Raw genomic sequence first — 14,326 nt, 5'->3', positions numbered from 1 at the left:
ATGTCACCTCTGCCTCCACCTGTCAACATAATGTTCATTACATTTTCTCCCCTCCCCCAAAGACTGTCTGTCCTTTCTGTCTCCCTGTTGCTTTCACACATAACACACACAGAGGCCAAACCAGAAGTGGGGGTTGTGGATTTACAACAGAAAAACAGAGACAAGGAAAGTCAGTATGTATGAGAAGCATTTTTCCTGATTTTATTTTCAAAAATGTTTAGGTTGAGAATATTCTGGTCGGGGTTAGGTCACAATACAATTGCATTGGTAACAGGGGAGCAGGAGCTGTCCTGAGGATCCGTGTCCAGTTGTGGATTGCCCTGAGCTGCTCGCTTTATGCAGAACAGACCAACCAGCCAGCAAAACCCCTGCCATGGACAAGGAAGCACTGTGCTAGTGAGAGAGCACAGGCTTCAGAGTGAGGCCCAGATTAACTGTGTGACCGTGGACAACAAACTCCAACTTTCTGAACCTGTCTCGTTGACTTTCTTGGTTGGGGTAGTCACGTCCTCCCTGGAAGGCAGTTTTGAGGATTAAATGAAACAATCCATGCTGAGTGCTTGGCATGGGGTCTGCACAGTGGCAGTTGATGAAGGGCAGCTGGGCCACCTTGTGGAGCTGGTCCGGGACCGGAGATCAGAAGGAATCCAGAGATACTGACTGAATACCAGGAAGGCGGCCTAGGAAGGTGGAAGAGAAACAAGCATGCTGGGTAACCTGCTCAAGTCGCTTTAGTTGGGCTTCACTTCCCCCAGTGGTGAAATGGGAGTGTAGGAATTAGAATACTCTGACATTGGAAAGGCCCAGTCGTCTGTGGCACAGATGCCACGGGGCATGCTCTCCTCACCTTCGTTCTGCTAAGGCAGCTGCTTTAGGAATACTAGGTTAAATCTAGCAGAAGAGGAGCAAGCCTGGGAAAATTCCTTGGCCCAGGGCTGAGAATGATAGGAATAGACAGCCCTGCTGGGGGAGCTGTGAGCCCTCGGGCATGTGGGCAACTGCAGACAGGAGACACCTGCACCAGGGGCCTTTCACGGAGAGACCACCACCTGCATGGACTCCTTTAGGTATCTGTCACCACCAAGTATGTCAACTTTGAGCAGAGACTCAACAACCTTAGAGTTAAAGAGACCATAGGTCATTGTGTCATTTTAGCTGCAGCATCTTGTTTTCAAATGAAAACTTGCATGGCCTCAACATTTAAACCACATATAGGTAGAGCCCCTGTGGGAGATTCAGGAATGGGGCACCTGGATCTCTGCCCTTGTAGCTTCCCCAACACCCCTTATTGAGGCCTCTGTAGATCTAAGGACCCCTGCTCTAGCTCCTCTTCGCAGATGAGAGAAGTGAGGCCCAGAGAGGGTGAGTGACTTGCCCCAGTGCACGTAGCCAGTGCCCTAGTCCCCTGCTCCTACTTTTCATTATTCCAGGAGTCAGCTGTGAAGATTTTCTTGTTGCTATACGTACATTTGCTTTTTAATGTCAGTGATGACTCTGATGGAGGGGTGGATAGGACAAAGGACAGTGCTTCAACAGAAACACCAAAAATCTTTTATTTCCAGAGCTTTAATTTTTATCTTTGTCCATAGGAGCTGGATTATTCTGTCAATACAGAATCTCTGCCTCCACTTCGGAATCCTGACATCCTCGTGGGCGAGAATGACCTCACGGCTCTCAGCTATCTTCACGAGCCCGCGGTGCTCCACAACCTCAGAATCCGCTTTGCAGAATCCAAACTCATTTACACCTACAGTGGTAAGGAGAGCAATTCTAGGAAGTAAGGAATGGCACTGGAATGTAAGCTTGCTGTCTAGAGCCTCCTGGTTGTTTTATGTTTATACTGAGCACCCAGAGTTTGTTGTAAAAAGAAGTGTCTGGGTGGGGAGAATCTTCAACAAGAACTAAGACTGGACTACCGAGAAAAAGAGATGTAACGAAGCTCGTGTTTGAGTTTCTCATCAGATTTCATACATTTATTACTTATTTGGGGCAATGATATTACTTACACTGCAAATTGCAAAAACCTCTCCATTTGCGAGCATTTCCACCTGTCCTGTCAACCAACCATCAGAACAGCCCGAGGGTGTAGGTGACTGGCAGGGAATTAATTCAGTGCATGAAGTGACTTGCCCAAAGTCACACAGAAGGTTTAATAAGCGACAGAGCTGGGGTTTCTTAAAAAAAAAAAACTGGAGATGCAGGTGGCAGTAAGAGTCTTTTAACTGCATCTAACATCTTTCCCCAGGAATCATTTTGGTGGCCATGAATCCTTACAAGCAGTTGCCAATATACGGAGATGCCATCATCCACGCCTACAGCGGGCAGAACATGGGCGATATGGACCCACACATATTTGCCGTGGCAGAAGAGGCATACAAGCAGATGGCCAGGTAGCTTCCTGCCAAGCTGGACTTCCCCTTGCTCTGCCAATGCTCCCTGCATTTGCCAGACCATCACAGTGGAGGGGAGATATCTAGGTTGGGCTCATTAAAAGAGATAGGCCAGAGGTGGTGCTTTGTTGAGCCGACTACCTGGAATGAATAGCAAACGACTGTTCCATGTACCTGACCTGTCAAGACTGGAGTTTCCTGGGTTTTGTTCCTTCAAGGTAGTCAAGTCAGTCCTACCAGTCTGGGAATAGCAGATGCTTTTCTTGCAGTGTGTTTGGTTGGAGGAGTGTTGATTTATTCTCTGCTATGAGACGTTTAAGCTTTTTTTTTTTACCCATTCAAGGAAGTAGGATCTGATGACAGGGTTTTTAGCTGCAGGAGGTTTTAGGTGCAGGAGACTTGGAATTTTATCCTAATTTCACTGCTAGGTGTTTGTAGGGCCCTGTGGAGTTCTCGTTTCACTAGTGCACATGTATGAAAAGCCTCCTGTGAATGAGGTACCGTGCACACATTCCCATATGTCATCTGGGATGGCCTCAGAATAGCCCATGATGCAAATTTCTGGGCAGTAAACAGCTTCAGGGAATAACCAACCCAGGGTAGGCAGCAAGTAAAAGGCAGATCTGGGATTTGTGCTCAGATTTTTAAACTCTAGTTTATTTTTCCCATAACTATCACTTTTGGCTTCAGTGTCTTCATCTGTAAAGTATGGAGAATAAAAACACCACCCTATCTTTGTAGCTGCCTTTACAGTTTGCAAAAGAACTTTCACATACAGTGGTCTCCCTTGAGTCTTACAGCACTCCTGTGAAGTTGACTGACTTCATTGCCCTCATTTCACAGATGGGAAATCTGAGGCACAGGACCTGGACCTGCTGACTCTTTAGCTAAATCTTTACTGCATAACCCCAGCCGCAGCTCCTGAGCTCCCTCCGCTTTATGTCTTTGTCTGTGAGCTGGACTCTCAGAGGGCACCCATTCCTGGTTCTGCTGCTTATAATGAGGGAGCAGGTGGTGCTTACATGAGGTAGAACACGTGCTGCTTTCCTGCACAGATGTCTGATGGGCAGTCTGGGGCTAGACCGAGCTTCTTCAGAGTCATCAGAGACCCGGTGCCGTGCAGCTCCCTGTCCCTGGGGTGGGGCCGTCATCCTCAGGGACAAGCCAGTTCTCACCTCTGTCTTCCATATTCTAGGTAACAAGGCATATGAGGGGAAGGGTATGGCCCTCCAGGTTAAGGAGACTTTCTGGAAGCCCCACAAAGCACTTCTCACAGCTCGTCGGGCAGACCTCACTCACATAGGGAGGCTGGGATGTGCAGTCTTTCAAATGCACAGAGGGGCACTGCCTGGCCACTGGGGCCTAGTCCCTAAGAAGGAAGAGGAGAATGCAAATGCATACTGGGTAGAGAATTAGCAGCTTCTGCTGCACCAAGATTCCTTCTAACCCTAAAACCCCTGTGGTTCTGAGATTTTTCCCTGGCTCCCTGTAGGTCTCCCAGGTATCATGGTGATTAGGGACTGGGTATGGGTGGGATGAGCTCTTTGGCACTGTAGGGCTGTGCTCACTTCAGCCCTAAAGAGCCAGTTTCTCCTTGGAGGTCTGTCTGTGTAACTGCCATAACAGAACGGAGCCCAAAGCAGGCTCGTGTTGGCCTTGTTTGATGCTAGACAGGTAGTGTCCCTCAGGGCTGTAGAACAGGGCTGGGATTACTAAAGCCCTGTTCTATGCCCTGAGGGACACTGAGCATGTCATTTCACTTCTCAGAGTCTTCATCTTCTCTCTTTGAAATGAAAATATTGGACCGGGGCTCTGTATCCAAAGTCTCCTCTAGCATTTACATGGGAGGCTGTGGCTCTGTGCTCTGGGTCAAGTCACTCCACCCCTGAGTCACCATTTTACTCTTCTGTAAAAGAGATATCTATGTCGTGGGATTTTTGTGAAGCTTAAATGAGAATCTGTATTCACCCAGCACCTGGCATGTGAGCGGTGCCACATCCACAGAGCCATGTTAGAAGCTTCCACCATCACAGTCTTATGACATGAAAAGTTTAATGCATTTTTAAAAAATCTCTAAATTATATAACAGAGCATGTTGGCTTACAGAGCGCATATGTTCCCGAGCATCTTTTGAATAATTGCTCTCAAAATAATGTCCTTGAAATGTTTTTATATTTAAGTGGGATGTGCAGAAAGGAGTTGACATAAGGCCTGAGGCTGCTATCTTTAGAGGCCTGCTTGCAAGGTGGCCCATGGCTAGCCTCTGATTTCATGACGGTTCCTGACATTTCTTGGTTGAAAAAGTGGCTCATTTTACCTAAACTCAAGCTGTTTGTGTAAATAATGTGCTTTATGCTGAATACTTGCTTTCCTTCTGGGAGTCTGGAATATTGGCATATGCTAGGCAGAAGGTGGGCACTGCATCTCTAATGAGCTTCCCTGGCAGCCAGCATTTCACATGTGCTGTCAAATTCCTTGCTGGAAGAATTGAATGTGTCCTGTGTGACCCAACTGGGAGAGGACCCCTGGAAGTTTGCACCCGTGTTCCACTGGACCTTGCCCCGTGTGCCTTTTCCCCGTGCTGCTTTTGCTGTGTATCCTCTTGCTGCAATCAGTCTTAGCTGTGAGGATGACTATATGCTGAGTCCTGAGAGTCCTCTTACTGGGTCATTGAACCTGAGGTTGGTCTTGGGGCCCCTCAACATGGTACTCAATAAATACATGTTGACAGGCAGCATGATGACCTGCACAGGGTCCATCTAGAAAGAGGGTGCTCAGGAGAGGGGGGGGGGAAGGCAGAGGAGAGATGAAATGAGAGATGAAATTCAAGAACAGAGTTTAAAAGCAAAAATCCTGCCCAGAGAGTGGGAAGGATGGGAAGGAGCAGTTTTTTGGTTGAGTGGAAAGGTTGAGTAGGGAAGCAGTAAGGAGTAAGGATTTGAATAAGATTGGATGAAAGATGTGAACTTTTAAAATTGTGTGTTCTGCACGATCACATAGAAAAAAAAATCTAGAAGGAAATTGATTGAGATTTAAAAATAGTTGAGTGACAAAACAGTTTCCCTCTTTTGTCTTGTCCACATTTGTCTTAATTAGCACATGTTGCCTCTTTAATGGGAAGAAACTAATATTTGAAAACTTTTATTTGCTTTAGAAACAACAGAAACCAGTCCATAATTGTAAGTGGGGAGTCAGGTGCTGGAAAGACAGTGTCGGCTCGCTATGCCATGAGGTACTTTGCCACCGTCAGCAAATCGGGCAGCAACGCTCATGTGGAAGACAAGGTCCTGGCATCCAATCCCATCACCGAGGTGCGTACCACTGCGGAAGGCAGCTGGGTGTTGGTGATGGAAATGGGGGTTGGTTGGTTTGTGTGCTCTCCTGGCTAATTCAAGTTCCCACCCTTTAAAGACTAAAGAAGTGAGGGCAGGAAAGACCCGGGAGGCTGGTGGGATTTGAAGGAGATGGGGGCAGAATTGTTACTTTCAAGGCTCTCTTCTGCTCTACCTGCTGGGCTGGAAATCTACCATCAGACTTCAGGAGTCCTCTGTTTACATTTACATCCCAGGGGAAACCAAACATCACTGGTACACTGAAATCACTGGTGTTCTCCACCCAGCTGGCATCAGCATTCATGAGCTGATTGTTAAAATATTCAGGAATTTGGCAAGCTGATTGATAAACCTTTGGTAGTTTGACATCAGTCAGGGGAGAAGTATTTATACCTTCTGCCTTGGCAGAGGCCACATGTCAAGACTCTTCCTCCTGCCCTCCCCAAGAGCCAGTTCATCAGCACACTACTGACTGGGACAGAGAGTGGGCAAGGCCAACCGTGACAGTGCCCAGGGGGGTGAGGAGACAGCCCTCAAGGAAGAAGAGGCACCCAAAAGGCACAGAGGAGGGTCCTGCAAGCCAACTCCAGCTGCCCCGCAAAATGGGAAGAGGATTGATTTGAATTTATTTGGAAGCAAAGCAAAAAATTAAGAACATTAGACTACTAGACCTCTTCTCCCTGTTTTCTCAAATCAAAATCCTCAATGAATATTTATCAGGCAATCTACTCTGTTGAAGCCACTGCTTAGCTAATGTGGGAAGTGATGGAAAAGAATAAGACCCAATCTCCAAGTGTAAGATTCTTCTAACCTAATGTAAGAATATTTTAAAATTAAATAGAAACATATGTCGGGGGGGGGGGTACTAAGAAACACTGCAAAGCTCATAATTCAGAGGCATAGGCTTACTTAGAAACATAAATTACAATCCAAGATACCAATAGAAAAGTTATCAAGGCTGGGTGCGGTGGCTCACATCTATAATCCTGCACTTTGGGAGGCTGAGGTGGGTGGATTGCTTGAGCTCAGAAGTTCCAGACCAGCCTGGGCAACATGATGAAACCCCATCTCTACCAAAAATACAAAAAATTAGCCAGGTATAGTGGCACATGTCTGTAGTCCCAGCTACGCAAGAGGCTGAGGTAGGAAGATTGCTTGAGTCAGGAGGTGGAGGTTGCAGTGAGCCAAGATTGCACCACTGCACTCCAGCCTGGATGACAGAGCAGGACCCCGTCTCAAAATAAAAGTTATCAAGAGCCAGTGCCAAGTTAAATGCCCAGTGGATAATTTTGTGTAAATATTTAGGGTTTGTCTCCTCTGCTAGACTGCACACTCCATGAAGGCGGGACTATATCTATTTGGTTTACCTTTGTTTACCGAGTGCATGGCACATAGTAGGTGCTCAGTAAAGACATGTTGGCAGGCAGCATGATGACCTGGGCAGGAGTCCATCTAGAAACAGGGTGCTCAGGAGAGGGTGGGGAGGGGCAGAGGAGAGATGAAATTGAAGAACAGAAGTAAAAAGCAAAAATCCTGCCCAGAGAGTGTGAGGGATGGGAAGGAGCAGTTTTTTGGTTGAGTAGGGAAGCAGTAAGGAGTAGGGATTGGAATAAAGGTTGGATGAAAGATGTGAACTTCTAATTGAGCATCATAGGTATTTGGGGCCTGAATGAGTTGAGGCACCTCATATTCTCTCGTTTAATCCTCCCTACTCTGTAAGTGTTCTGGTCAGTCTGGGCTGCTATTATAATAATAAATATAATGTACTTTAGTATAATATACTTTAGTGTCATTGACCAGGTGGCTTATAAACAACAGAAATTTATTTCTCGCAATTCTGGAGGCTGGAAGTCCAAGATCAGGGTGCTAGCAGGGGTCAGGTTCTAGAGAGGCTTCTCTTCTGGGTTGCAGACTGCTGTCTTCTCACGGTACCCTTACATGGCAGAAAGAGAGCAAGAGAGGTCTCTGGGATCCCTATTATGTAGGCATTAAAATCCCACTCCCAGGGGCTCCACCCTCGTGACATCATTACTTCCCAAAGGCCCACCTTCTGATACCAATACATAGGGTTAGGATTTCAGCATGAAGATTTTGAGAGGACACAAACATTCAGTCCATAACAGTGAGTTGCTTATGATTCTCATATTACAGATAGGGAAATTAAGACCTGGAAAGATGAATTAACTTTTTTGTTTGTCTGTTTTTGAGACAGGGTCTCGCTAAGTTACCCAGGCTGGAGTGCGGTGGTGCAATCATAGCTCACTGCAGCCTCCAACTCCTGGGCTCCAGCAATCCTCCCATCTCAGCTTTCTGAGTAGCTAGGACTACAGGCACACGCCACCATGCCTGTCTAATTTTTTTTTTATATTTTGTAGAGACCGGGGTCTCACTGTGTGGCCTCGTCTGGTCTCAAACTCCTGGCCTCAAGTGAATTTCTTGCCTCAGCCTTCTGAAGTGCTGGGATTACAGGCGTGAGCCGCCGCATCTAGCCAGTGAATTAACTTTTAAGACATTACACAGATAGCAAAGATAGAACCCAGGACCCTGAAACATCAGAACCTGTGCTCTTTCTGGCCCTCCCCACTATCTGCCAGTGGGACCAAGGAGAACCTTGAGCAGCAGGCTCATGTTCTGATTTGTCATGTTCCCTGCCAGTGTGGGGTTGCTTTCTTTCCCCAGACTTCCCTCTGCCAATCAGACCTTCCCCTAGGGTACAGGATTGCCTTTTACTAAAAACCCCTCCAATAATTTTGAGGCAAAAATCTTTTAATGTTGTTATTTCAATAGAGTCTTATTTTTTTTAGGCCGTTGGAAATGCCAAGACCACCCGCAATGACAATAGTAGTCGGTTTGGGAAATACACAGAAATCAGTTTTGATGAACAAAATCAAATTATAGGAGCCAACATGAGAACTTACCTCCTGGAGAAATCCAGAGTTGTCTTTCAAGTAAGTATTAAATTTCCTTTTCCCCAACTTTTTGAGCATTATTTACATTTACATACTTATTATACATACTCAGGCAAGCTACACTATGCTGTGAGTTGAAGAGTAGGGTTTTCTTGTCTTTCATTTGCAGTTTGGATTCTTTTTTCTGTTTATTAAAAATTGATGGATGAATAGGTGTAATATCAGGTGAGTTGTATGTCTGCAGGAAAAGGTTAATGACTTTTTAATTTGGGGGATTTACAAAATCCTTATAGTTTAAAAAGCAAGTATCTCTTTCTAGAGTACAAAAACTGTTTGAAATAGGCTAAGCTGACAGACTGGCTTTCCTATCAGGAAGGGAATGGGATCAGAGCTGTTGAGGGGGTTTTAAAAGAAAGGCTTTTCTGCCAGTAAATGGAGAAATTTCTCATCGTTTTGGCCCAGGAGGAGAGCAACAGTAAGCCTTGTATTGCTGGAAGTTTGTAAAAATTTCACTAGGATGAGTTACGCCATTCCCATTTCATAGGACGTTTTCATTTAATAACACTTTCTCTGGGTTGCTCATTACTTGGAAGGCCATCTCAGGCCACCCAGTTCTCAGCTGAGAGGAAGGGCCTGCTTGTGAACTGGCCAGATCACATCCCAGACAGAGAATTATCCATCCAGATTAGATATCTAGGACCCTCTAGTTAAAAACCTGGCATTTTTGCTTGTAAGGATTTGGTGTAATTTTGAGGACATTTCTTTATCTTACAGTCGGAAAATGAACGAAATTACCACATTTTCTATCAGCTTTGTGCATCTGCACAGCAGTCGGAATTTAAACATCTTAAATTGGGTATGTGATGGATCGTGTATGAAAGGGTCTCTCTTTTATGGAGGGCTTAAATTCTAGGTTAACTTTCTTCTTATAGTAATATATTTGTTTTAAGTATTTGCCCAAAGATACAAGATTCTTTGGTTTCAGGGACAGAATTGGTGCATCTAATTAAGGGGATGGATTAGGGCCGGGGGGATGAGTTTAGAAAGAGGGGGCACTCGTAAGCCTGAGGGTTATTTTTAAAGCTCATTGGGCCTGGCGTGATGGCTCACGCCTGTAATCCCAGCACTTTGGGAGGCTGAGGAGGGTGGATCACCTGAGGTCAGGAGTTAGAGACCAGCCTGGCCAACATGGCAAAACCCTGTCTCTACTAAAAATACAAAAATTAGCCGGGTGTGGTGGCACGCACCTGTAGTCCCAGCTACTTGGGAGGCTGAGGCAGAAGAATTGCTTGAACCCGGGAGATGGAGGTTGCAGTGAGCCGAGATCACGCCACTGCACTCCAGCCTGGGCAACAGAGCAAGACTCCGTCTCAAAAAAAAAAAAAAAAAGCTCATTGGGTATTTATGGTCCTCCAGCTAGAACCACCTGAATAAGACCTCCTGACAGCTGGAACATATGATGTCACCAAACTTTCCATTTTATTTGAACATGACATGTTAACCCACTTATTAAAACAAACCACCTGTATCATAATTTGACCTTCCTTGATGGCTCAAGGTCATTCATTACTTGTAGTCATAATTAATTATATTCCAGAGATGGTGAAAACATAGGGCTGTTTGTCCTTCAGTACAAAAGGCCCCGAGCCCCGTGCTGTCACGGCTCTCCTGCCTTAGCCATTTGTGCTATGCTGGTAGATGAGAATTGTTGGAGATAACTTCTAGTATGTTGGAGTTGAACTCACACTCTCTAATTTTGGAGAAGTTGCTTGTACTCTTAGAATCTAAGTTTCTCCAGATTTCACATGAAGGTAATATCCTTGGCCTTGTCTACCAAACAGAATGTGAATAGCAAACCTGCAGAAGGGCTTTCTGAAAGATCCTCTACTATTTAAACATTAGATGTATGTGTATATATATACACATGTGTATACATACATACATATATATACATACGTATATACATATATAAATGTGTGTGTGTATATATATATACCCACATACATATATATATACATATATAAATGTGTGTGTATATATACATATATATATATAGAGAGAGAGAGAGTCATTATCCGGATTGTGCTAATGGTTTTATAAGAGTATATGCATGTCAAAAATTCATCAAATAGTACGTGTTAAACATATGCAGTTTTTTGTACATTCAGTAAACCTCAGTAAAGCTATATAAAAATGTTAGGTGCAGGAACAAAAACCATGAGCTTTAGAGTTAGGCCTGCATTTAAATTCTTGTGTGCCATCAGCTATTGGAACTTGAGAAAGTCACTTCACTTTTCTGAGTCTCAGCTTCTGTGTCTGTTATGTAGGATTTTTTTTTTTTTTTGTTTTGTTTTTGTTTTTTTGAGACAGGCTCACTGAGGCTGGGGTGCAGTAGCGCCAGCACGGCTCACTGCAGCCTCGAACTCCTGGGCTCAAGTGATCCTCCCACGTCAGCCTCCTGAATAGCTGGGACCATAGGCATGTGCCACCATGTCCAGCTAATTTTTTATAGAGATTTGGTTTTGCCCTTTTGCCCAGGCTAGTCTTGAACTCCTGGGTTCAAGCAAGCCCCCTGCCTCAGGCTCCCAAAGTGCTGGGATTACAGGCATGAGCCTCCACACCTGGCTGTAATGCAGAGTTCTAAGGAATAAATGGAATAAACTGTGTAAAGTGCATGACACAGTTCTTTGAGTATGAACTTCCCTTCTTCTGATAAATGTGTATGTCCAAATTTCTGTGTTACAGACATAACAAATCTTACTTTTTGATTTCAGGGAGTGCCGAAGAATTTAATTATACAAGAATGGGAGGCAATACTGTCATTGAGGGTGTGAATGATCGAGCTGAAATGGTAGAGACTCAAAAGACCTTCGCGCTTCTGGGTAAGGGAAAATATCCCATCCAAGTATGTAGCCATTTTCTCTTAAAAAAAAAAAAATTAAGGCCAGGCGTGGTGGCTCACACCTGTAATCCCAACACTTTGGGAGGCTGAGGTGGGCGGATCACAAAGTCAGGAGATTGAGACCATTCTGGCCAACATGGTGAAACCTGTCTCCACTAAAAATACGAAAAATTAGCCAGGCGTGGTGGCGGGTGCCTGTAGTCCCAGCTACTCAGGAGGCTGAGGCAGAGGAATCCCTTGAACTCAGGAGGCAGAGGGTTGCATCGAGCCGAGATCACACCACTGCACTCCAGCCTGGCAACAGATCAAGACTCTCTCTTAAAAAAAAAAAAAAAAAAAAAAAATTAAAAGGTGGGGATTCCCAGCAAATGTGTATTCTGAAGGCTCCTAATCAATTCTAATTTTAGGACAAAACATCAGAACATATTTGGAGACTAAGTGGTCAAGACTGTGCTTTTCCCTTAAAAGAGCTAGAAATTAATTTGTTTTTTTCCTCAGCCTTCCTGGCTCGGCTGTTAGAGGCATGGGCTGCAAGCCCTGTGACTGCCGTAAGCTCTTCTAGGCTGAGTACAAGAATGACTGGTAAAGCCAAGGTCCAATTCGGTTCAGAAGTGGAACGTTGGCCCTCTGTGGCCTTCATAGGTCTCCTGATGATGACAGTAAAATAGTGAGCACTCATCTGGAGCTTACAATGTGCTGGGCACCATCCTAAGCACTTTATAACTCTGTGTGAACTCATTCAATCCCTACAACCACCCTAGGAAGTCAGTGCTGCTGTTTCTCCCATTTTACAAGAGGGAAACTAAGGCACAGAGATGGGAAGTGATTTACCCAAGGTTAGGCAGCTGATTCAGAGTGGAACTGGCTTTTGCACTCCAGGGTCTTCAAGCATCTCATTTGGTACAGAAAACCCCATCTTCTATTGCTCAGATGCCGGCACAGGTGGAGCAGGCACGACTGTCACAGCACAGCCAGTTGTTCCCAATCCTTCTCGCCTTACTTTTCCCACACAGAGCTCATGTTCAGAAAGGCTGTCTACCAGATGGTGTTTATAAAAACAGGCATCCACTCTCTCATTCTGTATGAGTCTAGACATCCACATGAAGCTGCCAGTCAAAGCTTCTGATCAGGGTGAGGCCATCGGCCATTTCTTTCTTTTTTTTTTTCTTTTCTTTTTTTTGAGACAGAATCTTACACTGTCGCCAGGCTGGCCTGGAGTGCAGTGGCACAACCTCTGCCTCCCCGATTCAAGCGGTTCCCCTGCCTCAGCTTCCCAAGTAGCTGGGATTACAGGCACACGCCACCACACCTGGCTAATTTTTTGTATTTTAGTAGATACAGGGTTTCACCGTGTTGGCCAAGATGGTCTCAATCTCCTGACCTCGTGATCCGCCCGCCTTGGCTTCCCAAAATGCTGGGATTACAGGCATGAGCCACCGCGCCCGGCCAGCCATTTCTACGTCTTGCTGAAATCTCTCTTGCTGAAATCTCCCGCCGATTCATACTAAGTGCTTTCATTCTTGTGGCCTGGTTGACTGTATCTGAATGTAAAAAGCTAAGAGTTTCAGGTTAAACATGTCCAAGGAATAGGCAAGACGATCACAGCTGGATAATGGAGAATGAAAACAAGATGGTTTTCTAAGCAGAATCACCATCAGACTGTTCCCTCAAACCTGCTTCAAGGAGAAAGGCAGTTTAAACATTTTATAATAATAAGATAAACACTTTCGGCACTGACTTACATTTGCTGAAAATAATTATGGTCATCATTTCAATCTTTGTATAATGTACTCCATGGAGAGGGGGCTTGGTGCGTGAGGAGGGGATAGGTGGCCAAGCTCTGGCTGGGCTGAAGGATATGCCCTGCCCTGCCCACCCTCATCTCCCTGATCCTTCTACTCTCTCCCACCTCTATTATGTCCTCCTCCTCACAGCAAGATAATGTAGGGCAAATAGAGTAGGCTTTGGGATCAAATGAATGTGAATTCAAATCCTAATTGGTATGAATCTAAGGTTACCCACTCTGAGACTTGGTGTCTTTTTTTGAGATGGAGTCTCGCTCTGTCACCCAGGCTGGGGTACAATGGTGCAGTCTCGGCTCACTGCAACCTCTGCCTCCGGGACTCAAGCAATTCTCCTGCCTCAGCCTCCCGAGCAGCTGGGATTACAGGCACATGCCACTGCCCCCAGCTAATTTTTGTATTTTTGGTAGAGATGGGGTTTCACCATGTTGCCCAGGCCAATCTTGAACTCCTCACCTCAGGTGATCCACCCGCCTCTGTCTCCCAAAGTGCCGGGATTACAGGCATGAGCCACCATGTCCAGCCAAGACTTAGTGTCTTGATCTGTGAGTGGCAACGCACCTTATCTTTCATGACAACTCGTGAGGAAGTATATGTAAAAGTCCCCAGCACCAGGCCAAGCACATAGCAGGTGCATGGTAACTGCTACTCCCTGCCTGCTAGCTCTCTACATTCCCAATTGTCCAAACCCTCACCATACTTTGAGTAAAACCATCTCTTCTTCCATGAAACCTTTTCTGATTGTTGGAGATCAGCAATTTGCAGCCATTTGCCCCCATGTTTCACACAACTTAGGTTATGTTTACAGATTTCCACATCACGTTCCTCAGTCCCAGGGCCAAGACTGGGACGAGACAAGACAGGCACTCACTCTCAGGGCCCTGCATGTGCCGGGTTGGCCCTGGACACTTAGCCTGTGCACAGACTTAGAAGTTTTAGACAAAGCCCTCTGGAGTTTTGTGGAGAGGTGGAGTACCGTGTCCTCTTAATG

General features: G+C 45.5%; 1 protein-coding gene and 1 non-coding gene across 8 annotated transcripts in view; both read left to right on the top strand.

Moving 5' to 3' along the window:
• Positions 1-14,326, top strand: part of MYO5C (myosin VC) — a 101,433-nt gene that overhangs the window by 12,932 nt on the left and 74,175 nt on the right. For 6 of the 7 annotated variants that reach the window (XR_010151699.1, XM_063794951.1, XM_009429137.5 and 3 more), the window contains exons 3-8: positions 1,590-1,755; positions 2,246-2,390; positions 5,545-5,701; positions 8,527-8,670; positions 9,406-9,487; positions 11,406-11,513. Coding sequence is in view for 6 of the 7 variants with exons in the window: in XM_009429137.5 (XP_009427412.3) it covers positions 1,590-1,755; positions 2,246-2,390; positions 5,545-5,701; positions 8,527-8,670; positions 9,406-9,487; positions 11,406-11,513 (802 nt within the window). In the remaining variant the exon portion in view is untranslated. Of the gene's footprint in view, positions 1-1,589; positions 1,756-2,245; positions 2,391-5,544; positions 5,702-8,526; positions 8,671-9,405; positions 9,488-11,405; positions 11,514-14,326 lie in introns of those variants that run through there. The other variant, XM_009429140.5, reaches the window with a different exon arrangement.
• MIR1266 (microRNA mir-1266) lies at positions 4,061-4,143 on the top strand. The gene has a single exon (NR_035620.1). It is a non-coding gene; the product is annotated as a microRNA mir-1266 (primary transcript).

This window comes from Pan troglodytes, chromosome 16 (genome assembly GCF_028858775.2).
Source record: "Pan troglodytes isolate AG18354 chromosome 16, NHGRI_mPanTro3-v2.0_pri, whole genome shotgun sequence".
Lineage (NCBI taxonomy): Eukaryota > Metazoa > Chordata > Mammalia > Primates > Hominidae > Pan > Pan troglodytes.
The sequence above is the reverse complement of the archived record's forward strand: the minus strand, read 5'-3'. Positions and strand labels throughout refer to the sequence as shown.